The sequence below is a fragment of the Pteropus medius genome, unplaced genomic scaffold, assembly GCF_902729225.1.
Source record: "Pteropus medius unplaced genomic scaffold, Ma_sr-lr_union100, whole genome shotgun sequence".
Taxonomy (NCBI): Eukaryota; Metazoa; Chordata; class Mammalia; order Chiroptera; family Pteropodidae; genus Pteropus; species Pteropus medius.
Window position 1 is genome coordinate 2,390,977 of NW_024340693.1, and position 23,946 is coordinate 2,414,922.

At 55.6% G+C, this 23,946-nt stretch overlaps 1 protein-coding gene across 2 annotated transcripts in view; it reads left to right on the forward strand.

Annotated features, from left to right (window-relative positions):
* The window catches only part of FLT1 (fms related receptor tyrosine kinase 1), a 151,204-nt gene extending 127,541 nt beyond the window's left edge, over positions 1-23,663 (forward strand). Inside the window, exons 20-30 of one of the 2 annotated variants that reach the window (XM_039862688.1) lie at positions 977-1,065; positions 4,405-4,642; positions 5,063-5,160; positions 5,804-5,926; positions 7,521-7,632; positions 9,001-9,100; positions 14,069-14,174; positions 14,432-14,574; positions 16,686-16,770; positions 18,080-18,174; positions 20,944-23,663. In XM_039862688.1, coding sequence (XP_039718622.1) covers positions 977-1,065; positions 4,405-4,642; positions 5,063-5,160; positions 5,804-5,926; positions 7,521-7,632; positions 9,001-9,100; positions 14,069-14,174; positions 14,432-14,574; positions 16,686-16,770; positions 18,080-18,174; positions 20,944-21,121 — 1,367 coding nt within the window. In that variant the 3' untranslated portion in view covers positions 21,122-23,663. The remainder of the gene's footprint in view (positions 1-976; positions 1,066-4,404; positions 4,643-5,062; positions 5,161-5,803; positions 5,927-7,520; positions 7,633-9,000; positions 9,101-14,068; positions 14,175-14,431; positions 14,575-16,685; positions 16,771-18,079; positions 18,175-20,943) is intronic. The other variant, XM_039862696.1, reaches the window with a different exon arrangement.
* Positions 23,664-23,946: the final 283 nt, after the last annotated feature.

A 23,946-nucleotide genomic window follows, 5' to 3' on the forward strand; every position in this document is an offset into this window, starting at 1 on the left:
CGGGACGCGCCGAATTCTCCCGGGTGGCGGGGAGTCATGGAACCACCGGAAGCCACCTCTTATTCTGTAACCCGGAGGGAACAGGTGCCGTCGGGGTCTCTAACTTGCATTTTTAAACTAGCGAAGTCCTGACTGACTGAACACCCCTCTACTGGGCCGGCCTCGGCCTCTGGGAGCTCGGGGGAACTAGGCCGCCAGGGCCGCTGGCTCACAGAACGCGGGCGGCCGCCTGCTCGAACAGTTCCGGGTCATCCCGCTTTGACCCGGAACCGGAAGTTGCGGCCCGCGGCGGGCCTCGTGCCCGGCCTTCAGCGCACCGCGTGGGACTCGCGGTGCAGCTCGGTGTTTCTTCCTACCCAATCCTCTTGCTTCCTTTTGACCAAGACCCAGGAGACGATGGGGTCAGCCTCTGAGCTTAGTGTGACTCTATTAAATAGTTGGGGACTAAAAGAGTAATATTTTGTGACGCGAAATGTGGGTGCAGTTCAAATTGGCGTGTTTATAAGGGGTTATTGAGCACAGTCACTCATTTGTACTGTCGGCTGTGGCTGCTTCGACACTACCAAGGCAGAGCGAGTAGCCATATGGCCTGCGAGGCCTAAAACGTTTACTGTCCCTGCTTTAGCCTTTCTTAAGCTGCTTAACAATGGGGTGGGTGACAGTGTCCTGAGGCTACTCTACTCACAGAAGAGCGTGTGGCTGGCACTTACAGGTGGAGCCCCAGCTTTGGCTCCTCCCCTCTTCAGTTGTTTCTCCTTCTACTCTTTCTGCTTCTCCCCCACCCACAGTCATCTCCCATTCCTTTTGTATTTTTTAAACTCCTGGGATTAAACTGAAAAAAATCTCTCACCCTAAGTTGCATCTCTAGGTCCCACTAATATAAAGACTAGTCGTTTTGAGGTTTCTGAGACCCGCTGATGGCTGGCAAATAGCTGACTGGCTTGGCGTGGCTGAGCATATGCTGTTTTGGCTACAGGGCCCCTGATGGTGATCGTGGAATATTGCAAATATGGGAACCTATCCAACTACCTCAAGAGCAAACGAGACTTATTCTTTCTCAACAAGGTAAGGAATTTTGCAGTTGGAGATTTTGAAAGATAGCAATGAGTTTCCATTTCGGCTATAGCAGCATAAAGCAAGAGAAACCTATATTTTTCCATCAGTGACTAAGCTTAAAACTCAATCTCTGCTTTTTCCTCCTTTTCTGTTTTTTCCTTCCATGCTTATATATCACACTCTTTTAAAATTGTTTATCTCTTTAAAATGTTTTCGTTATATATCACACACTGGACAGCACAGAGAATATTTGATCTTAGTGTATGCAGCGATAATCAGGGGTTAAAATTTACTAGCCATCTATCTAAATATCTATCAGATCATCTTGATAACCTTATTTCTCTTTCTCTCTCTAGATATATAGAAACACACACAAATCACTTAGTTATTTGTTTCTTAAAAGATGATAGCAAATATAATCGTCTCCATTTATTAGATTACAGGAATTTATGACTCAATCAACTGACTTCACAGTCAACAATAGACCGATGATAGGGCCCAAGAAATCACTTTCTCCTCTTCCTACAGCCCTTTCTCCCACTTCCCCTGACCCTCACCACCCTTGTCACCCGTATACAGACACCAAATCAGTCTTATCCACTAGAGTAAAGGTATTTAGTAAAAGGAACACATGGGTCCAAGTACTGAAGGCAAACCAAGTTCAAGAGTTTAGTAAAGCTTTGCCAGTGTGACCCACGGCAACCATGTCATTGCCTTCTCTGGGCCAGAGAAGCTTGGGAGACAATTCGACATTATTAACTGATAATTAGCAATGTTGGTGGTGAGTCAATGTAGTGTGGAGGTTAAGCATCGGACTCCAGAGTCAGACCTCCTGGGTTTGAATCCTGTCTCTAACAGTGATGAAATCTGAGACCGTGGTACTCAGGGTACTCAGTCCTGCTAAATTTCACTTTCTCATTTATCAAATGGAAGTAACAGTAACTATCATGGTCATCATTATTGACTCATGGAGATAGAAAGATTGGGTGGGTCCAACTCAATGCCACTGACCTATTTGATCTGTGTAATGAATCAAGTGTCCAACATCCATGTATGGTGCCCATCTCTGTCACGTGGGCGAGAGTCATCAGGTGGCACACAAATAGGAGCCGCTGGACAGCTGGCCCATCCTCTCATCTCTCTAGCTTTGATCCAGCCAAAGACACACAGGTAGGTGTTCTAGACTGTATTTTACCCAACTTTAAACCACGCTTTCTCATAACTAGAATCTTAAAGCTGAGAGAGATACTTGTGATCAGCTAGTTCAAGTGATTGGCTTAAGGACACATACTTACCAAGAGATGAAGCCGGGGGAAAAGAACCCGGCTCTCTTATCTCCCCTTCCAATGCTTTTTCTGTGTGCTACATTGGACAAGGAGGAAAAAAAAAACAAGAAAAAGTGGAAAGTGGTGCCCTGAGCTAAGAGTGCAAACGCCCTTCAGTCCTGAAATCCTGGCCTAGCTTCAGGAAGAACTAAGCCAGCAGAACACCCCAGGGACCGGGGCAGGATGGAACGTTTGGGTTTGTGCGTCCTTTGTTTTGAAGAGTTTGCTTCCTCCTCTGGCTATATTTAATGATTCGCCTCCCTGTCGGTGGAGCCTAGTGTTTTCGTGGAAAACACATGGCTGTATTTCATATTTGAAACCTAAAAGAATGTAAAGAGAAGGTGAAAGGAAAACCAAAGGCCAAATAGAAATGGGATATTTCATTTTCCAACTAAATTCGCCAGGATCCTTAAATATCGTTTTAATAGATCCACTATAGTCTGCCGGAGTCCCAAAAGTTCAGTACATCAACCTTTATTTAACAGAGGAGGTTACCAATAAGCAAAGCTGAAGGTACCGTTGATTGGGAGTCACGAAGAGGGCGAGGGAGCGTGAGTTACAGTCACTGGTGACACGCCCCAGGAAGCGTGGTCACAGACCTGAGCGTGAGTGGGCCCGTTGAGCACTTTTCTCCCTTACGCCCTTGCCCGCACTCTCCCGCTGCTGCCTTCATTCCTGGGGACGATCCTGTGAAAAATAAAACTCCAGGCCCCAACTGAGCGGAATCAAACCTAACTGCCTCAGGAAGATGCAATAACAAAGGGTTATATTCTTTACGTGTCCTCAGGTAGGTCACCTGGGTGGCGGTGGATGTTTACTCGGAGGCCTGCCTCCCCTCCTGCAGCACAGGAAGGTCTCTTCTGGGGCGGGGCAGGAGGGCGGGGATGGCTAGGAACCCAGTACCCACCACCACACTCTCAGAGTTGGTCAGGCTGGCCCTCCTGAAGCTACCTCTGTCCTCTGCTTGCTCCCACTGTGCCCTCTAGTGGAGGGATCACTCCTACTTGGTGACATTTCTAGGAAAAGCCAAGGCAGGACCTGCGAGCCTGGTTAATCTTAACTCTGCCACCGCCACACCGTGCTGGAGGATCAAGGGAAACCACTGAAGCCTAGTTCCTCTCAGCCCGTTTCAATACTGGCATCTAGCAGAACTGAGCCTAGATACACGGTCCTGTCACGGAGCCACTGGGAGAACTAAGTTTCTCTTGTCGTGGTTGTTAGAGGAATTACTAAATGTGATAAAAATCTTTTCGGGTTCCACACGAACACCCAAAACCAAGAACTCCTTTTCTATGAGTCAAAACATAACAGATGATAGAGCTTTTCAGGTGAGGAAGATGAAACTCAGAAAAGTAAGGCGATTTGCCCCAGGTCACATGGGTACCGGAAGAGCCAGGTTATACACTGGGGCTTGGATGCCCCATCCAGGCCGAGAGGCTGTTTTTACCCATTAGGATCAAGCCGTATCTTTTATTTTCACTGGAGGAAAGAAAAAGAAATGTTCTTGCTCCCCCTTCCCCAAGGAGACTAAAGGAATTGGTAGCCACGGCCCTCATTACTCCCCACAGGGATTACGAAGTGAAGGCCCAGGTTCACTAGGCACCCTTTCCTGCCCGTCACATCATCTTTCACAAGGCGGCCCATGGTATGGAAAAGCGGTTACGGGCACAGACTAGAGCTGGCAAAACCTGGGCTCAAGCGTTGCCATTCACTAGCTGCATGTCACTTTGATTCCTTGACTTCTCTGAAGTTGTTTCTTCGTATATAAGAACTACAGCATAAAACTGTTGGAAAGATTAAATGAGAAAATGCGCCTGAGATCCTTAACATCCTGGCTCACAGAGTCAGCGCTCAGTAACTGCCAGTTGCTGTTAATATTCACATGTCCTACCTCGTGCGGTCTAGAAGCCCGGTTAAGAGCAGAATAGACTCCACGACCCCAGGAGTGGCCAGGTGCTTGTCCATCATAAAGCCCTTGCTGCTAATTCACTGTCCTTTTTGTGAAATGACATTCTCTCAACAGGGGCGATTGCCAGCTCGAGGGACTGACTGTCTTCCCCGGTGGCACTCCCTTTCATCCGTGTCCCTCTCGGTCTGTTCAAAGGATGCAGCGTTACACGTGGAGCCTAAGAAAGAAAAAATGGAGCCAGACTTGGAGCAAGGCAAGAAACAAAGACTAGATAGTGTCACCAGCAGTGAGAGCTTTGCGAGCTCCGGGTTTCAGGAAGATAAAAGTCTGAGTGATGTCGAGGAAGAGGAGGGTAGGTATTAATTCCTTCCTGTCCTACAGTTGGAGATATTTTTACAACATACTGTGCATCTCTGAAATGTTTTTTTATTTATCAGCCTAATAAACATCCGGGAGACTTGGAGGGCAATGTCCCAAGCAGATAAGATTTGAATTAAGATTATTTTCAGGGTTGCTAATTTTGACAGGGAGCTGTAGATTGTCTCCCCTCGGGCCTTTTGTCTTAATGGCTCATTCCCCTTCCCCCACTCTGCTAAAATGGGCTGGAGGCCTGGAAGAATCTCTGATATTCCTACTGAAACTCAGATGCTCTTGAAAATGAACTCTGATCCACTTGTTGGTTGGTTTTATGTTTTGCTCACATTGTTCCAATATGGGATTTGGCGGAGTAACAAGCACCGTTACAAACAGCTACGGTTTTAATGATTTCCAGATTCTGACGATTTCTACAAGCAGCCCATCACTATGGAAGATCTGATCTCTTACAGTTTTCAAGTGGCCAGAGGCATGGAGTTTTTGTCTTCCAGAAAGGTCAGCCTTGCTCTTTACTGTTGTTCTTTGCCAAGCCTGGACACGTGGACGCTCGTGTGGACAAACACGAGTTCGCTCTAAATCCACGCTCGTGTGGACAAACACGAGTTCGCTCTAAATCGCATTTCCTAGTATTTGCTTGCACTCATGTCCTTAAACGTAGTGAACGTGGCGAACGCCTTCCTTTACGCCGATGCGAGTGAGGGCTTTCGACCGCAACGCGTCTTAGGTACTTAGCTCCAAGAGAAGCCATCCTGGGTTTCAGACTGGAGAAACCTGGGCCCCGTGCTCCGCGCTGCCCTCCCGCAAACCGCAGCCAGGTCGCCGCCGAGCGCCACAGCTTGGGATCAAAGGCTGCGGGTGGTTTTGCTCCAGGGAGAAGTCCCTGCCAGCTTCGTTGGTCAGGGTGCTGTCCCGCAAAGGCGTGGCAGAGTGGGCTCGGGCTACGCCTCGCCTTCGGGGCGTCCGAAGGCCACGTTTGTAAAGAGGCGCTTCGTGTCCGTGGCAGTTCTGTGGACGCTGGGGGCTGCTTCTGTCAGGTGACGGATGCTCAAGTGGAGAAGAATAATGACACACAGAAGCCGCAGGAAATTAGTCAGTCAGATTAAGGAAACGCATTGATTATGCAACTGTTTTATTATAGTGCATCCATCGGGACCTGGCAGCACGAAATATTCTTTTATCTGAGAACAATGTGGTGAAGATTTGTGATTTTGGCCTCGCCCGGGATATTTATAAGAACCCCGATTATGTGAGAAAAGGAGATGTAAGTCGGTTCGTTGTTTATTTGGCTCATTTATACCCTGTCATTTTAAGCCGCAGACCGGAGCCCTTGGTAAACATTCACACTTCCTCGGCAGTGGGCCCCGAAAGCCGTCACGTGCTTTCTGTGAAGACGAGCAGCCCAGGCGGCTGTGTTCCAGGGAGCCCTTGCGTGGGGCTCCGAAAGGCCACCGTCTCCTCATTCCGTTGTTCCCTCCCTCCTGGCTTGGTCCCTGTCCTCTGGGCAGCGCTGCCCGAGATGGCCAGCCTGAGCAGTGTTTAGTGGGGCCTCGGCGGGACCACACCGGCACCTCCCTCGGACTCCCGTGGGAGTTTTCTGAACCACGGGAAAGAACAGCCTGGACTCTTCCCTCAAATAAACCCACTGATGGCTTCAGCAGGTGTATAGCGCTCAGGAAAGGTGGGGCTGGGGCGGCGAGTAGCATTATCTTGCTAGAGAGGAAACCGTTTGACTCCAGCATCTGCCTTCCATGCCCGGCATACCCGGCTGGCTCGCACTGGCTTCTCTTCCCTGCTTGTTTTTGGACGGAGTGTTATGTTTCACTTTTGTGGGTGACCTCCTGTGCCCTCTCTTCTCTGGCCTACACCCTGAGGGTTTGAGCTTGTGTCTGGGCCTAGCCGATTACTCTGCAGTAGTGGTTCTCAGACTTCAGTGAGCATACAGACCACCCAGAGGGCTTATTTAACTACCGTTTGTGGGGCCCCACCCCTGAAATTCTGGCTCAGTAAGTCTTGGTGGGGCCTGGGAATTTGCTTTTCTAAACAAGTTTCTAGGCGCCGCTGGCACAGCTGGTCCCCAGACAATACTCTGAGAACCATGGCTCCACAGTCTTCACTTTATAAAAGGAAAAAAACCCCACTTTCCTGGGGAGTCCAGATTTGCAAAGATGGCATTTACCTACGTGTCCGTCTGTCCTCCTCTTCTGTCCGTCTGTGTCTCAGCCTCTCCCTGCTCCTCCCCCTCGTGTTTTTCTCATTGTCTCTCCGTTGTCCCATACTTCCTGTTGATTCCCATCCATCTAGAGTGGCAAGGCCTGTCTCATTGGGATTCTTGCTGCCTGGAAGAGAGCTGAAGTATGTGTGCACACTTGACAACCAGCCACATGCACTCCTAAATGCTGTCTGTCTGTCACCTTCCTTCTTCCCTGTGCCTTTGCCCACTCCCCCCACTCAATGACTTTTAAAACCCGGTCTTTTTACATAAGAATGCCTTTCAGAATCCTTTTTCTTAGGAAAAATCCCTGGAATTCAATTTTCAGGCTGTCTTCTAATTCAGATCACTCTTTCTCAGGTCCCTGTGGAGTGCGAGTGTTTTGGGGGACATAAATTTCTTACAGGCATGCCAGACGTGGGAGGGGCTCCCCGAACACGTGTTATCTTCATGGGAATCAGTGTGGCCCGCAGCTCTCGCAGGCTGACCCTGCGTGTCGTAGGAGTGTTCTATGTTAGGAAACCGTAACTGCTCTAGGAAGTGATTTCTGGGCCAAGTGCTATCTGGGAGGTGACCCACGGGCGCTCGGGTTGAATGTGCTTTGTTTGCATGTCCTTCTGCTCAAGGCCCCCTTGCCCTTTTCTAGACTCGACTTCCTCTGAAATGGATGGCTCCTGAATCTATCTTTGACAAAATCTACAGCACCAAGAGCGACGTGTGGTCTTACGGAGTTCTGCTGTGGGAGATCTTCTCCTTAGGTAACTTTGGGGGAGGAAGAGGTCGCATAGCCCAGGACCGAACGTCTGTCAGGGGTCCTTGGGGTGGACCCGAGCTTGAGGTCAGCATCCAGGCAGCCGGAAGCCGTCCGGAGGCATGGGTCCACGGAGAACCCGCGTGAGGGGTGTGCACCCCTGTGGGGCGGGAGGCTTCCCACGGACCCCAGCGGGGTGGACCAGTAGGAAATCTGAAGTCGGGTTCCCCGTTGGCCAGTCTGGCTCCTCCTTCCTCCACCCTTTGCCCCCTCCTGATTCCTCAGACACCCCGATTCCTACCACCCTGCCCTCTTCCCTGCCCGCGTCCCCTCAGAATCTCTGACGAAAGGCCGCACCGAGCCAGCTCAGCTGGTGTCAGTGATGAGGCCTTCGGTGCTGCTAGCAGCGCGGCCGCTGTCAGCTGTGAGCCTCGGACCCACTTCATGCAGCGTGAACGCTGGGACACTGTTTACTCTGCTTCCAGTAGCGTCCACGGCCAGTGGCTGGGAACCTGGTCCAGCCCCAGGCGCACGGAGCCCACGTCAGCTTGCAGACACACGCCGCCGCTCCGAGGCCTCCCTCGTGTGGGGTCCAGCCAACAGGCGTTTGCACTTTGCCAAAAATTGGCCTTTCAGAACCAATAGAAGTCGCCCCGTAACATCCCTGGTTTCCTGTAATGTGTGAAAACCATTCCTCTGCTTTCGATGACAGGCACCTGTTGCTTCCACTCTTTGAAAGCAGCTTGGCGGCCACGGCGGCCCCGCAGTGACACAGTGCCAGCGCCGTGCGCCTCCCAGCTGCTTCCTACCAGCAGCAGTCACTCGAGAGTGCAGACAAACACATGCGGAGGTGGCGGAGGTCCGAGGGCCGGGACGGGGACCGGGAGCCTGGAAGGGGCTCGTGGGCATCCTGGACAGGCAGCCCAGGCCCCTCTGGCCACGCCCGGTCCTCCGCCCCACCCCATACAGCCTCCTGGGGCTCAGGCCGGGCATAGCAACGAGTCCCCGGCTCTGTGGACGATGACAAGAAAGTAGTGAGTGACAGTCGTAGAGGTGCGAGTGAGCCACAGTGCTCGGTCCACTGGCTTTTTAAAAAGAGCCTCATTAACGCAAGGAAAGAGTTTCTAATGGTGGGACTTCTTTAGAGTTGCTTTAGAGTACAGGACAGGGCCCCCTCAGAGGAAGGAGCAGCCCTGGGAATGGCCCGGGGGCGTCACAACCAGCACCGCGGGTCCCCGACCGACCTTGTGTCACTAGTGAGGATTTGTCGAGCTTCACTGCAGGTGGTGCCATGCGTGGAGACCCATCCCCGTCACTGGCCGCTTGTCACTAGGCCATCAGCGCTGATCGCCCTGCGTTTCGGTCGTCCCCGCAGGTGCGTCCCCGTACCCGGGCGTGCAGGTGGACGAGGACTTCTGCAGTCGCCTGAAGGAAGGCGTGAGGATGCGGGCCCCCGAGTACGCGACTCCTGACATGTGAGTCCTTGGCCGCCCTGGCCCCACCCACAGCGCTCGCCCCACAGAACTCCTGGGGGGGGAGCTCGTTGGGTTTTAGAATTCCAGTCCTGCGGAGCCCCATTGGACAGGTGTGCAGGGAGGACTTCCCAGAGTGAGGCACATTGTCCCGGATCCACCCTCACCTGTTTCCTCTCTCGACCACTGACATGACTTTTCAAGGCCTCTGGCTGGGAACCGAAGTGAGAAATTCAGTTCCTGAGTGTGAATCCAGGTGAAACTAACAGGCCACCCAGGAACCAAACCACATGGGAGCCAATCAGCCCAGCTCAGATTCCCAGAGCAGGGGAGGGAAGAGACGGACCCACCCTAGGACCCGGCTCAGCAGCTGCCTGCAGCGTGCAGCGCTGCCTGCTACGTGGCCCGTGGCTCCAGGCAGGTGGCAGGCTCTGGGCGAAGGCTCCCTCATGGCTCAGCGCTGGCCCGCCTCTCAGACGCTCTCTTCTTGACGCTCTGTGGATGTCTCGTCCTTTGAGTGTTGGGCAGGAACGCGATGACACTTGCAGCTGTGTTGAGCTGCTGACAAGGACTTGGGCAGCACCTCCTTTCCTGAGCTGGCAGGCGGCCCTCCCTGCCCCACCCACACACTGGGGTCCTGTCACAGCCCTGTGGTGGCCTTTGGGGAGGGGTCAGGGAACGAAGGAAGTGTGGGCTTGGCCTGAGTGCAAGGTGGCCGTCTCTTTCCTTCATGTCTGAGGATAAGACCAGGTCAGACCCAGAATGAGGCAGATGGGACTGAGGCTGGGAAGGCAGAGTTAGGAAGCAGCCTGGGGCAGCGGGGAACGAGGGACCTGCTCTTGTCTGTCACACGTGGTGTGCCGGGAGCCTGAGGCAAGGCTCCCTTCTGAGAGCTGGGGACAGATACACGAGCCCAGGGCCGCACTGAGAGTTCATAATTACTCACTTGCTTTTGCATGCAGAGAGCCCAAGCGATCGGGTTTAAAGCGAGACCCTTTGCACTTGAGGGTTGTCTAAGTGGCCCCCGCCCCCACCGCCTCATTTGAAGTTCCCAGCAGCCTTGAGGAGCAGGCAGGCAGGTCTGTCAGTCTGAATTCGATGAGCGATGAATCTAAGCCTCTGAGAAGTGAACTGACTTGTTCTTCAGCTAAGCGGCAGAGCAGATTAGGAAGGCAGTCCCTTGGACTGGTCTCCCAGACGACAGGACCGTTAAATGAGAACTACACTCCACATTCCTTAGAAGAAATGTTTCTCTAACGTGTCCACTCGTGCTTCAAATTAAATGTTTCCATCCACTTTTCACAAAATCTGAAAATCACAAAAGTTCTCTACCACTAACAGCAATAGTCATAACCGCGGTCATTAAGTAGCAGCATTTAACGATGTTTCTTGACTAAACAGTTCTTTAGTGCTTATTAAGTGCCGGGTACTGTGTTTAGCACTTTTAACCTATATTAATTTTCCCGGTGCCCATAACAGCCCTATAAAGTAGGTACTGGTATCATCTCATTTCACAGATGAGAAAAGCAGGGCACAGAACACCTAAGCGATTTGCCACATTGCTTGTGTGCTAAGCACACCCAGCCCGACGCCAGAGCCCAGAGCAGTGCACACAACCTGCAGGGCCTGCTCCCAGTTCGCACCCAGCCGCTGGTCCAGAATAACCCTGGAGGCAGGAAGTCCCACCAGCTTCGGAGAAGACGCTCCTTGGACTTCACCAAACCCCCAAGTCCGCACATAAACAGTCTCCCAAGTAGGGCTTACACCCCACACAGCCCCTAGGGAGAAGAGCCGTTCCTCAGATCTGGGGGTTTATTTTAGAGATGAAAAGTAAGCAGCAGCTTCAGGAACATTTGTACAGAAGGCCAGAGCTCAAACCTTCAGCCATTCTTGGGCATTTGAAAGCTGCCCGGGCGAGGATGAAGTGCAGCTCTCAGAACTGGGATTCTGGGACGCAAACTTGGCCTAAAGTGGTGTGCACGTGGGAGCCTGGGCGACAGCTGGACAGGAAGCTCTTCCCACAGGTCCAGGAGGGCTGTGGGGTTGGGCGCGCCTGGGGCAGCTTCACCTCGTAATCTCGTTTGCTCAGGATGCCCAGCGTTTCCACGTGAGTCCCTGGTTTTCCGCCCGGAGCCCTTTTAGTCAGAAGTCTTTTGATAACGGAATGAGCAGTGAACGTTTTTATTTTTCTTTTCCTTTGGTGTTTGCTGAGATGGTTTGCATTGAATTTTAGGCAAGAGAAGTGGAATCTGGCAATCAGAAACCAAGAATCAAAATAAAAGCAGCACGTAGTCGTAGGGGGTCCACCTCGCTGGTTTCTGCCGAGAGGCTCAGGGATCCCCGCCAGGCCGCCTGCCCGGGGTGACCCGATGCGGGTTGAGGCCAGCGGGGGCAGACCCTCCTCCCTCCTCTCACGGCCGGGTCAGGTCTGTCCTGCCCTGGCTTCCCTCTGTAGATCGTCTCTGTAGGCGTTTGATGTTCTTCCGGTGATCTCCAAGAATGTAGTGACAAAGAGCCTGGGAGCACTAGGCTTGAATGCGGTACGCGGGGAACAGGCCGGCCTCTGCCACAGCCATGCATCATGGGGTGAGGGTTCCCAGAGTTTTGTCTGCAGACTACATTTTGCACTGATCTCAACAAATCAGCAAATATGTAAACTCGCTTTAAAATGAGATCCCGACAGGATGGTGCAGGATCTGTCGTAACGCCACTTCAGACCTCTGGCCATCAGCAGGCCGGCCCATGCGGCCTGAATGGAGCAAGAGCCTTGAGCCCTCCCTCTGAGGCGCTGCTGGTCAGGGACAGTTAGGGACCTTGGGCGCTGCAGCCCCCATCCTGTGTCTCCCAGAGGTAGAGTTACCTCGCTCCCAGTCTCCTCCATGACTGTGAATCGAGCCCCAGCGCGATGGCACCTGACGGTGGCCCACACGTCACACTCACCAAAGGGCCCTCACGGGCCTCGGAAGCACCTGACCCGCTCCACGCCCCCTGGGAGGCAGGCAGAGTCAGCACAGTCGGTGAAGGACAGGGCAGGAGGGAGCCACCGTCATCTTCTGAGAAGGGTCTTGCCCCCGCAGCCAGTTTGAACAAAGGCAGGAGAGTCTGCGCTTGGGACAAGTGGTCTTTAGGAGTCCCCGTCCCTCACTCAGAGACTTGAGACAGCTGCTTCCTGGGTGCTCGTCAGAAAGCAGAACCTCAGTGCCCCTTTCGAGGAAAGCTTGCATTGGAAGACCAGTGCCCACGGAGGGTGCCTGAAGGCCATGTGGTGCCACCACTGCCCCGGGCGCCTAGAAGTCTCTCCCCGGGTTAACTTGGAGCCTTAGCCGCCCGGCCCACACCGTCGGCCTCTCAGAACCGGTTTACTGAACGGCGATTTTGCTGTTAGGGCTTTGCCAGCATCGGCAGTGTCCGGGGCAGCCGCGGGCCGCACCTGCTGGTGCTGACGACGTTGTGGCAGGCGTCCGGGAGAGCCGCCGCTCAGATTCGAGTCCCAGCGGTGGCCGCGCTTGTTCCAAGTCACCGCTTTGTGACGTGTGGCTCATGCGCACCACACACCTGCTGTGCCTTCTCTTCACTGGAGCTTTGCCTCTGCCGTGCTGCTCAGAATCGGCTTGTAAAGTCTGCAGATCACGTGGCCTGCGGTTTCCCCTTTACTTCTCTCTTTCCTCCCCCGATAGTCTCCCTTCCTCTCTGTTCAGCCTTCCTATGTTCTGTCTTCACCTGCCACTTCGTATTCGTGGACACAAAACAGGGCTATCCTTAAGGGACGCCTGGGCTGCCGGTGAGACTGGAAAGCCCATGACTCAGACACAGCCAGGGCCGGAGTTTCTGGGGCTTGTCCGAGCCACACGCAGGTCCAGCACGGCCCATGGTGTCGCAGTACAGCCTAGGGCTCGTGAAAGGCAGCTCCGTTCTTCCGGAGATCAGTCTGGGTCCCTCAGCCGTCTCTACCGAGTGCTCATAGCTGGGCCCTGCGCCGGGGAGCGGCGTGGAGACCAGGTCTCTGCCCGCAGCCGGGGTCTGACCCAGCGACGACTCCGGAGGAGAGCAAAGAGCCCAAAGAGAATCCATGCTGAGGCAGCGTGGAGCAGGCCTCCGGCGCGCGAACCCTCGCCCCTGCGCATGGGGACCCTCGGCCCCACGCGGACCCTCAGCCCTGCGCGTGGGGACCCTCAGCCCCACGCAGACCCTCAGCCCTGCGCGTGGGGACCCTCGCCCCCGCGGACACAGCCAGGAGGGGCCCAGGCCCTGCATAGCGGGACGGCAGAGGAGTCCCATGGGAACCCTGCCAACGTTTAATTCCCAGGACGAGAGTCAGCTTCCGTGACCCTAAGACGCTGGTGTGTCCAGAAGCTCTGACGTGCTGGGGCGGGAAGTGGGGATAGCCCCGCGTGGGGACATGCACACAGCACACAGCCCATGATGGCACTCACTCTCGACGGGGACACCCACCTCCCAGAGGCGACCAAGGCCCGAGCACAGGGCTTCTCCGGTGTCCACTGTGAGCTCAGTAGTGGAACGGGGCACTTATTAAGAAGCCCTCGCCAGCCTCCACCACAGCCTGCGCCTGTGCCAAGCACGGCCGACTGTTTGCCTGTGGACGTTTGAGTCCACACTGGCTTTTCCCCGTCATGGTGTTGTCCTGCTCTGACGGGCAGGGAACACTCCACCTCGTGTGACCGCGACCGCTGCCGGTCCCCTTCCCAACAGCTCAGCTGCCCTCACCCAAGATCACCCTCCCGCTGCGGGGACGAGGGGCTCCGAAGGTCCTGGGCCGTGGCGGGCTCTGCACGGTCTGCCTCTGCAGACGCGCTGTCCGTGGCCGGCAGGCCCCGGCCACGTGGATGTGTGAGGACTGCACGTGCAGGGCACACATGAAGGCAGACGCCGTCCCTCCACGTGGGGCGATGCCCGCCCCTGCTGTGGCGTGCAGGGCGGTCTGCAGCTGTCCGCTGTGCTTCTGCCCGACAGCTATCAGATCATGCTGGACTGCTGGCACAGAGACCCCAAGGAGAGGCCGAGGTTCGTGGACCTCGTGGAAGAGCTGGGCGACTTGCTTCAAGCCAACGTACAGCAGGTAACACTAAGTTTATCGAGACTACCAGAAGCCAGGTGCCTTTGAATATAAGTCAAGAGGGTGTTTTACTTTTGTTTTAGTAGCTTTTAATACCCGAGGTTAGCAGTAGAAAAGTGTGTGTGTGTGTGCGCGCGTGCGCAGAATTATCTTTGCAAAACACAACTGAGGAGGTGGGAATCGTGGTTTTAGCTGACGAGTTTCACGGTAATAGACTAAAGTACAAGTTCGCACATCACAGCCCTGTCTTTGGCGTTTAGGACGGTAAGGACTACATCCCACTGAGCGCCATGCTGACAGCAAACGGCGGGTTCGCGTGCTCGGCCCCCGCCTCCGCCGAGGACTTCTTCAAGCAAGGGGTCTCAGCTCCGAGGTTTAATTCCGGAAGTTCCGATAACGTCAGGTAAGCGTCTTTGCTTTCCCTGAATTTATATTATAAAATTTTCAAACATACAAAAAGACAAAGCCCACCTCCTAGATTCAGCCGTAGTTAACACCTGGCTGGATTTTGCCCGGGCCTTACCCACACCTGTGTGTGTGTCTACACGCTCCCTACGGATGTGTTTTTCTTTTTGCTGAACCGTTTGAGAGGGAGCTTAAGGCACTGTGACACTTCACTTCTAAATACTTTGGTGCACGTCTTGTAAGGACATTCTCCTATGTGACCAAACCAAGGTTATCACAAAGAATCAGTAATTCTTCAATATTGTTAAATAGGCAGACTTCCCCAGGCACCTCTGATCCCTTAAAAAGAAAGAGCAGGATCTGGTCAGGAATAACACATCTTCTTTTCTTTAGTGTATCTTATTCTGCAATAATTCCTTCATCTTTTTTTCAATAACATTGACTTTTTTCACGAGACATTAGATAAAACTAAACAAGGTGGATTTTATTGTTTTCTGATAAACATAGCTCTCGTCACTACAGAGGAGGAAGGGGACAGACCCTCACCAAGTGCCCACCCTGGGCGCAGGGGTCAGCGCTTCAGTGCTGCCGATCACCTGGGTGTCACATGTGCCCAGAACTAAGCTACATAACACACGCATCGTTACTGACGGTCAAACTCGTATCAGGTGGTTACACGTGTATTGCACGTGTCATTACTGACAGTTACACGTGTATCACGTCATTACTGAAGGTTTCATGTGTATCACACCAGCACTAACGGTTACATGTGTGTCACATGTGTCATTACTGATGGTCACGTGTGTATCATACACGTCATTACTGACGGTCACACGCGTGTCACACCAGCACTAACAGTGATGGATGTTGCATGCACACTTGCTGCTGACAGTCACACACACCTGCTGTGTGTGGTCTGGCACTGTGCTAGGCTCTCGCACGCACCCGCCCCTTCAGTGCTCAGGGCGACCCTGTGGAGGAGATGCTGCTGTTCCTGTGACGCGGGGAGTCAGGGCCCCGCGGAGGAAAGCTCGCACGCACCGCACAGTGGAGAGAGGCAGAGTGGCTCCTGGCCCGGCTTCTGACCCCCGTTCCCGCCAGCCGGGACCCCAGCACGCGCGCCGCCCCGTGCGTCTTCTGGCCTCTTGAGCTGCAGTAGATACAGCCCAGGGCTCTGAGCGGAGCTCAGCTGAGCCTGGCAGGCCACCGGGAGGGCCTGGGGGCAGCCGCAGCAGTCTGAAAACACGGACAGCTGTTCATGAGAGGCCTGATGCCCAGTGGCCAGCCCAGGTTTGTGGTGGCGCGTCGCAGGTCACCGGCACTGCTCATACTTCCCCTGGCCCAGGAAGCTGAAATGGTCGAGTCATCCATTTCGTAAAGATGAGGAAACTAGCTGGCATTAAATACACTGGCTGGGTCGGAGGAGGGGCGGGGAACACCTTCCAGCGTGTTGCTTATTTTTAGGCTCTAAAAAATTGGGTCTTGTGGACGGTGACAGGGTGTCAGACCAAGAACCTCAGTCACTAGGTGAACTTGTCTCGAGAGTAACCATGTGGTGGCCTGATCAGCAGTACATCGGGACATAGTGTACAAGGAGGTCACGCAAACACCGCCCGGCCCTCTCCAGTCTGTAGTCACAGAGCTGAGTGCGCCAGGAGCCCTAGTCCTCGGCCGTTACACCAGCTGGCGGCCTGGCGACGCCTTGTCTCTTGTCCCCTCACATCTCTTTAGAAGTAGGCAGCCACGTGGCAAAGCCACGCCTCTCCCTCGTCACGCAGGGTGTTCAGACCGGGCGATGACTCAGTGCTCCTCTAGGCCGACATTTTCCAATTCCATAAGGGCCTAGAGTTCATGCCACCACCGAGTGTGTCAGGCCCCCTAGGGTTTTGCTCAAAACTCTGCAGTGTGGATTATCAACCACAGGAGGAAGCGGTGTCGCCGCCGCCAGGACCTGTAGGGGGCACAGCGGGAGCATTTCAGCCGCGGGGGTGAGGGGTTTTTTTCCGGTATTTCGGTTCCTCTTAGCTGGGATACAGGGCCCGCTGTCTCCTGACTAAAGGGAGCTGGACGCATTTCCTGTCCTGATTTTTCTATCTGCTTCTTCATTAGATATGTGAATGCTTTCCATTTCATGAGCCTGGAAAGAATCAAAACCTTCGAAGAACTTTCCCCGGTCGCCACTTCCATGCTCCACGTAAGTAGTGGCATGAAGCTGCTCAGTGCACCCCAGCAGGAGCGTCTGCCACACTGCACCCACACACACACTCCAGCAGTCTGGCGCCTCGCAGTCAGCGGGGGCCGGTGATGAGTGGTGGCTGGAATGGCAGTTTCAGGGGGACCGGCAACAGGACTTAGTGACACGGCCCTCATTCGAAAGCAGGTCACTCTGGAGTTGGAAGGTGACTCAGCATTCACTCCAGGGCCCAAGCCCTCGACTCCGTGGGGTTCCCAGCATCCTCGGCTGCCGATGCTGGACCTCGCTTTCAGAGGAGCAAAGGGCCTCAAACCTGCGCTAGTGGCGGCCACACTGTGGCCCGAGCGCCTGGAAGGGGTCTGCCTAGCGCCTAGGCCTGTGCTCCGTCCCACTGCGTCTGGAGGCCGGACAGCCATATTCCTCCCTGGCCACCCAGGGTGGAGCAGTGCACGCAGCCTGGAGAATAAGAGGCTCGACCAGTTTGTCCTCTGAAAGCTCTGGGACATGGGACGAGAGGATAAGTGGGGAGAGGGAGGGCCTCACGGGCCCTGCCACTCACGGCGTGACATCAGGTACACACCTTTGCCACTAAGTGGGCCAGAGATGCTGGCTCCCAGTAGTCAGCAGACAGGGAAGACTTCTGTTTCCAGGGCCCTGCCTGGCCTCGCTCGCTCAGGCTGCTTTACTGACGGGCGTGAACACAGCCCAGCGACAGACTCGAGCGTGGCAGGGTCAGTGTGGCCCCCCTTCCTGGAATGCTGCATTAACCCAGTGGCGAGGACTCTGCGAAAAACTCAACGTGAAAGATGAACCAAGGAAATGGAGTGCTGGAAGCCACGGTGGAGAAGGGCCTGGAGAGCCCCTGCATCTTCAGGGGAAGAAATTAAGCCGCATGTTTATAGCGTCTCAGAAGTTCTGTGGGTCGTGGCCACCGAGCAGCGAGCAGCACGCTCACTGCCAGTCACCATCAGCCGGAGTCAGTCTCCACGTGCTTTGGCAGTGACGGCATAAAAGTTACTGTGAAAAATGCTTCTGTTACCTGCAGTTGCCCTTTTTGTTTAAGTTTATATTCTTCGCCTTCAGGAAGAAGGGCCTCAGAGTCACTGGTAACAGGCATTTCTTGCAACGGACAAAGTTTAGGGTTGTCGGTATAGACGGAATGCTTTGTCCTAAGGGGCAGGGGCTGTGGAAGGCGAGGACGGGGCCTGGAGGGGCTTCAGATGCGCACCCCCCAGGTCATCACCCCGGGCTCGGTGTGGGCCCCTCTGGGCCAAGCAAGACATGTAACTTGTCCCTTTGTCCCTGCCAGGGCCACCGGGCGGACAACAGCGCTCTGCTGGCCTCCCCATTGCTGAAGCGCTTCACATGGACTGAGAGCAAAGCCCCAGCCTCGCTGAAGACCAGGTGAGGAGGGGGCGTCTTCCTGCGGCCGGTGGGTGGGGCGTGAGGGCCGTGCTGGAGTGGGTTTAACGGGGCACTCGAGAGCTAGGGGCCCTCCTCAACCACAGGGTTCAGGCACGGCAGGAAAATACGTTTTTGTGTTCCCAAAAAGAACAAGGAGGACATAAAATCAGACACATGAGCACCAAGATCTAGGAAGGGACACTGGGGTTTAAGGAGAGAGAACGTGCGGAACATTCCAGCGAGAACAGGCAGGCCCAGCACATGCCGCAGAGTGGAAAGGAGCCTGGTGCCCACCGGGGCGCAGGGCAGGCGGTGGATGGAGGCGTGCTTGGCCACCTGAGGCTCCACGCTCGCAGCGTGTCACGGGACGGGTTGCAGTGCCGGCCTCCGTCCTAAGATGTGCTGTCCTGAGACCCCAGCCCTTCAGATGAGGGCCCGATTCCTGTGCAGTCCTGGCACCCCTCCCTCTGTGCAGCGGCCGGGGTCAGCATAACTCAGGCCTTTGCCCCTCCCCGTGCTGGCCGTGCGCCCCACCTGCCTCCTGCACTGGCCGTGTGCCCCACCCACCGTCTCGTCTCTCCCTGGGGCTACTGCTGGGCCTGCCGGGCGCTCCTGCCCTTCCTGGCTCCACTGCCCACCTGCATCGGCCACACGCGGAGCCAGTCCTCTTGCATCTAGACCAGAAGTCAGCAGACTTTTCCCTGAGGGGCCAGAGAGTAAACAACCCCACCGTGGCACTGTCGGATGAGAGTGGCCCTGGACAGCACGGAAGCAAGGAGGTGTGGCTGTGTCCCCATGGACCACACCCATGGGCCACTGCGCGCGTGGCATCATCAGTCGTAAGGGAAACGCAACCCAAAGCCTCAGAGGTACCACTGCCCACGCCCTGGACGGCCAGAACCAGGACGCCGGCGCAGGCGAGGGTGCGGAGGAGGGAGAACCATGCAGAGTGCCGGCGGGATGGACGCACAGGGGCGCAGCCACCTCGGACAAGGCTCACGGCTCCTCTGGGTGCCAAGCAGAGTTAACTCTGCGACCCACGGTTCCACCCTCCGTGCGTGCGAACAAAAGTGGAAAGTACGTCCCCACAAACACGTGTACACACAGGTTCTTAGCAGTGTGGTTCATAACGACCCACAGTGGAGCTACCCGGACGTCCGTCAGCTGATGGACGGGTGACGCAGCACGCCCACACAGCAGGATGCCATGTGTCAGTAAAAAGTACGCCGCACCGACCCGCTACAGCGTGCATGGACCTCGACGGTGTTAAGTGGAAGCCGGTCACACAGCGCCACGCGCACAGTGGGCAGACGGCGGAGGGAGGCATGGGGTGGAGCGGCGACTGGGCGTAGAAAGGGGTTGGCGTTCTTCTGGGAGACGATGAAAGTGTCCGAACATTGCCTGTGGTGATGGTGGCGCTGACCCGTGCACCGGACATAGGTGACGTGTAGCATGTCGATCGTATCTCGATAAAGCTGCTGTTTAAACAGACAGGTGACCAGAGCACTGGCTGTATTTGCTGACCCCGCGCTAAACCGAGGGGGCCACCGACGCCTCTTGGTGACAGCACGCCACACCCACCACGAGCGAACTCGGGGACATCTCCGGGGAAGCCGCACGTGTGCCCTTTTACCCCGAGTGCCGCGGTGGCACCAGAGTCGACCCTTGGAGTACTGGGCCCAGCGGGGCGGGGGCACCGGTGAGGGGGCGCGTCGGGAAAGACTAGGGCCCCGCGTGCTGTTTCCTGTTTGGGACATTACCGAAGACAGGTGGCCCCGTGCGTCTGGGTCTTCGTGAATAAGGACACCACATGTGTCTCCTCTGCTCGGAGGCCGAAAACACAACACGGAGCGAAGGCTCGACGAGCTGGCCCGGGACCAACCGGACGCGGCCCTGCACAGGCCCCTCGTCGTCGTCCCCACCACCAGAGTCAGCAGACACGAAGGGACGAGGAGGTCCCCCTCCCCTGCCCGCATGTCCATCTGAGGCTGCACGCGACATACAGGACCCAGAAGCCGTCTCTTCACTTCCGAGCCCTGTCGGTGACGTGCAGGCCGACTTCAAGTGTATCTTCCAGAGCACGAGCGTGGCGTGGCGGGCAGCGCAGCAAGCTTTCGGTATGGAGCTGCGTTCACTTTTCGAGGCCGCTGTCACAGACCACGAACCTGACGGCTAAAACAAGCGGAATTTATTGCGAAACCACGGTGCTGACCGTGCTCCCTCCAGAGGCTCCGCGGGAGAACGCGTCCTCTGCCTCTGCCAGCTGCTGGGGGCTCCGGGGCGCCCTGGCTCATGGCCGCCTGTCTCCGCCTCTCAGCGGGGTGCACGCGCGGCCTCCAGGGCCCACCTGGACGACCCAGGCGCAGCCCCCTCCAAAGGCCTTCTGCTGGGTGGCGCCTCTGGTCCGCTGATCAGAGGTCTCGGGCCTTGACGTCAGAGTTTGGGGGGCGGGAGCATCTTCCAGCCTGCACCCGGGACGAGGTGGGCTTTGCCCAGGTCTCGGAGTTATTTCCCCCCATGGAATTCAGGGTTCGCATCGTCTGCTCCCCCAGCCCACCCCCAGCCAGTGGAGCACCTTCCGCCCGGCACCTTGTGCTGGCGGTAGCGGGCAGGGCCACTCTGGAACAGAGGGAGTGTGACCAAAGGTTGAGACGGGATTCAAAGCCGTCAGCTCTCAGAGTGACGGACAAATGACACGTGAAGAAAGGGGGATTTTAGGGTTTGATTTCAAGAAATCAATTCTACCGATTTTTCCCTTTTTCCCTTTAGCTTGAGAGTGACCAGTAGAAGCAAGGAGTCGGGGCTCTGCCACCCCGGCTGTGGGCACGGCGCCGCAGGCAGGCGCAGATTCACCTACGACAACTGCGAGCTGGAGAGGGCGATGTCGTGCTGCGCCCCGCCCCCGGACTACAACTCGGTGGTCTTGTACGCCACGCCTCCTGTCTAACGCTGGCCACGACGCCCGATTGCCAGACCCACATGTGTATTTATATCTCCAGAAAACTAGCTTTTGCCAGTATTATCCACGTTTGAATTGACACCTCTGCCTTTCCACAGGAGCCAGCTGCTTGTGATTTTCAGTCGTGCCTTTTTCTTTTGACTAACAAGAATGTAACCCCAGATAAACAGTGACGGTGCCAAGCGAAGACCCCGCTGGCCCCCGCCTCACTCGGTGTGCAGCCCTTTGGGCCCGCGGCCTGGCCCGCTCCTCAGGCCGAGGCCACGGGCTCACGGCCTCGGACGACGCGGGAGACACACTGGCCAGGCCACGCGGCCCGAGAACCAGGGCCACCAAGGCCGAGTGGGTCTCCGGGGGGCCTCTGGTGGACGTGACGTGTGAGGAGGGAGGAGGGACCAGGACAGGGCCCGAGGAGGGAGGGTTGGGGCCGGACCGTGGGGAGGGGTGGGAGAGGCCTGCTGCAGCGCCCACAGGGACCCGATCCGATCCGGTCCCCATCGGGAAACCCAGCTGGGGGCACACAGGACCGAGGGATGAGGGGACAGTTTTTGGATTCCGAGAGGCAAGAAAAAGACAAACATTTTTTGGAACTACAAAGCAAATGTTAGACTCCAGCTACAGGGCCGGGTCTCTGCCCAGCCCACACAGGGCACATTTTTTATTTCTAGCGCTGCGGGTGGTGCTCAAATCTGAGGCCACGCTGCTGGCCGCTGTAGCAGGGGACACTGAGAAGTCGCCCCGATCTAAGCTGGCTCCATGGCACAGTGGCAGAAGGCTCACAGGAAGCTAACTGGAATGAGTGCCATTTGTCTCAAAATGGAACGTCAGATTCTATCGAGTGTGGTGTGTCTTGGAGACACAGCTCAGCGTTTTGTGTGGCTGGTGGTACAGGGAGCCGGGTGAGGGGGAACAGTGCTGTCGGGGTTCTCTCCCCCTGGAACTGGGCCAAGGGGGTCACGGGAAGGCGGGTGAAAGCCGCACCTCTGTGCCAAGCAGGCCACCCGCCATGAGCTCAGACCCAAGGGACAGTCGGCCGTGGTCCCTTCTTAGCAGAGTCCACCGTGTCACGGTTGTCTCCTGGGAAGATGAGGTAGAGCATTAATCTATGTTTACTAAGCACTTTATGCTCTTTGAGGGAAGGCGGTATGTAATCTATGCAAGATATTTCTAGAGCGGGGACTCGGGCTCAGCCAGACAGCAGTCAGAGAGGCCTCTCTCCCTCCGCCTTGTGGCCGAGGAGGATGGGACGGGGGCCGGGGTGCAACAGGGCCCCACGCCGCGGGCTCTGCGCCTCCCGAAGCCAGCCAGGGCCGGACGGGGCCGCAGGGAACTGTGGCTCCTGGTAGAGAAGCGTGTGTCTCCCATTATGCGTGTAGCTTAACTCTAGAACCAGAAATAGAAGTAAGAGAAGAGTCTGTGCTGCCTTCTCCATGCGTCACAGTCTAGTTTTGAGGTTCTTTGGAGAGAGGGGGGAGTCGGTGGGCCCGGTGGTGGCCCCGCTACGGGGGCCTCTGGCCGGCAGAGCATTGGGTCAGGCCCCTCCGCTGAGGGCCAGTCCAGACACAGCCAGGCCACGGGGGAAGCTTCGTCCACGCGCCTCCGCGTGCGCACGCGCTCCTGTGACGCCAGTGGCCGGGAGGTGAGGCCCCGGGGCAATGAGAGACCTCCGTCAGCTCCCGCGTGTTTTCACATCAGGTCAGGTTCCAGCAATTAGTGAAAACCAAGGAAAACCTTAGCTCTGTGTATAACACCTCGATTTCGATCATCTAATTCCTAATCATTACGAGACCTTAGTGACACCATCCTACTAAAGGACAGAAATCTGTTAGAACGACATTCATTCAGCTTACGGCTCCGGGCTGGAGCCTGCAGGAGGCCATCGTCACCACCTGCTCCCAGCTGCAGTCTTCACAGAAAGATGGAGGCCCGCGGTGATGAGTACTATGCGTAGCTGCAAAGCGCCTGCTCAGACTGCTTCATGAAAGCAGCACTAGAAATTAAGACACTAATTAACTGCCGGTGTTCTTAGAGCCCTTTGTCACCTGTGCCAGGAGCGGTCGGCACGGACGGTGAAAGCAGCGGCACAGCCTTTCGGGATTTTGAGCGCGGGCGGGCGGGACGGGACGAAGCACGTGCAGGCGGAGATCCGCTCTAAGAAATGACGCTCGGACCTCCGTGGTGGCCACGGAGCAGAGCCGCTCAAACCCCGAGACGCGCCGCTCGGCCATCCGGCGAAGCCTCGGTCCCGGCCCAGGAACGCCGAGCGGGACATGATGCGGCTCCGTGATGGCCCCTCACCTGAGCACGTCTTTGACTGACGGTGGGAGTGACCGTGTACATAGACAGACACGTGTGTGTGTGTGTGTTTGTGCAGAACTATTTAAGGAAACTGGAATTTTAAAGTTACTTTTATACAACCAAGAATATATATGCTGCAGATATAAGTAAGACATGACATGGTCCTACATCTCTAGTCACTATGAATGTATTTTGTATGCTATCTTCATCTAATAAAGTTAACTTCCAAAGACGTGTCTGCGTTTTCTTCCTAGTTTGCTTATAAATGAAAACAGGTCACGGGTCTCCCTGGGGGTGGGAACTGGGGTTCCTTAAACACCAGTCATTAAACAGCACTGTGACCAAGGGCAGACAGCTCCCAGCCCTACGACATGGCAGCTCCCGCAATCAGCACGTGAAAACCGACATCGCACCAGGCACGGCGCCCAGAAAACTAAACACGAAAACGAGCAAGGTCACAAGCAGTGCTGGCAGCAGACAAAAGTGCCCTCAATGTAGAAGGTAATAAACAAGGC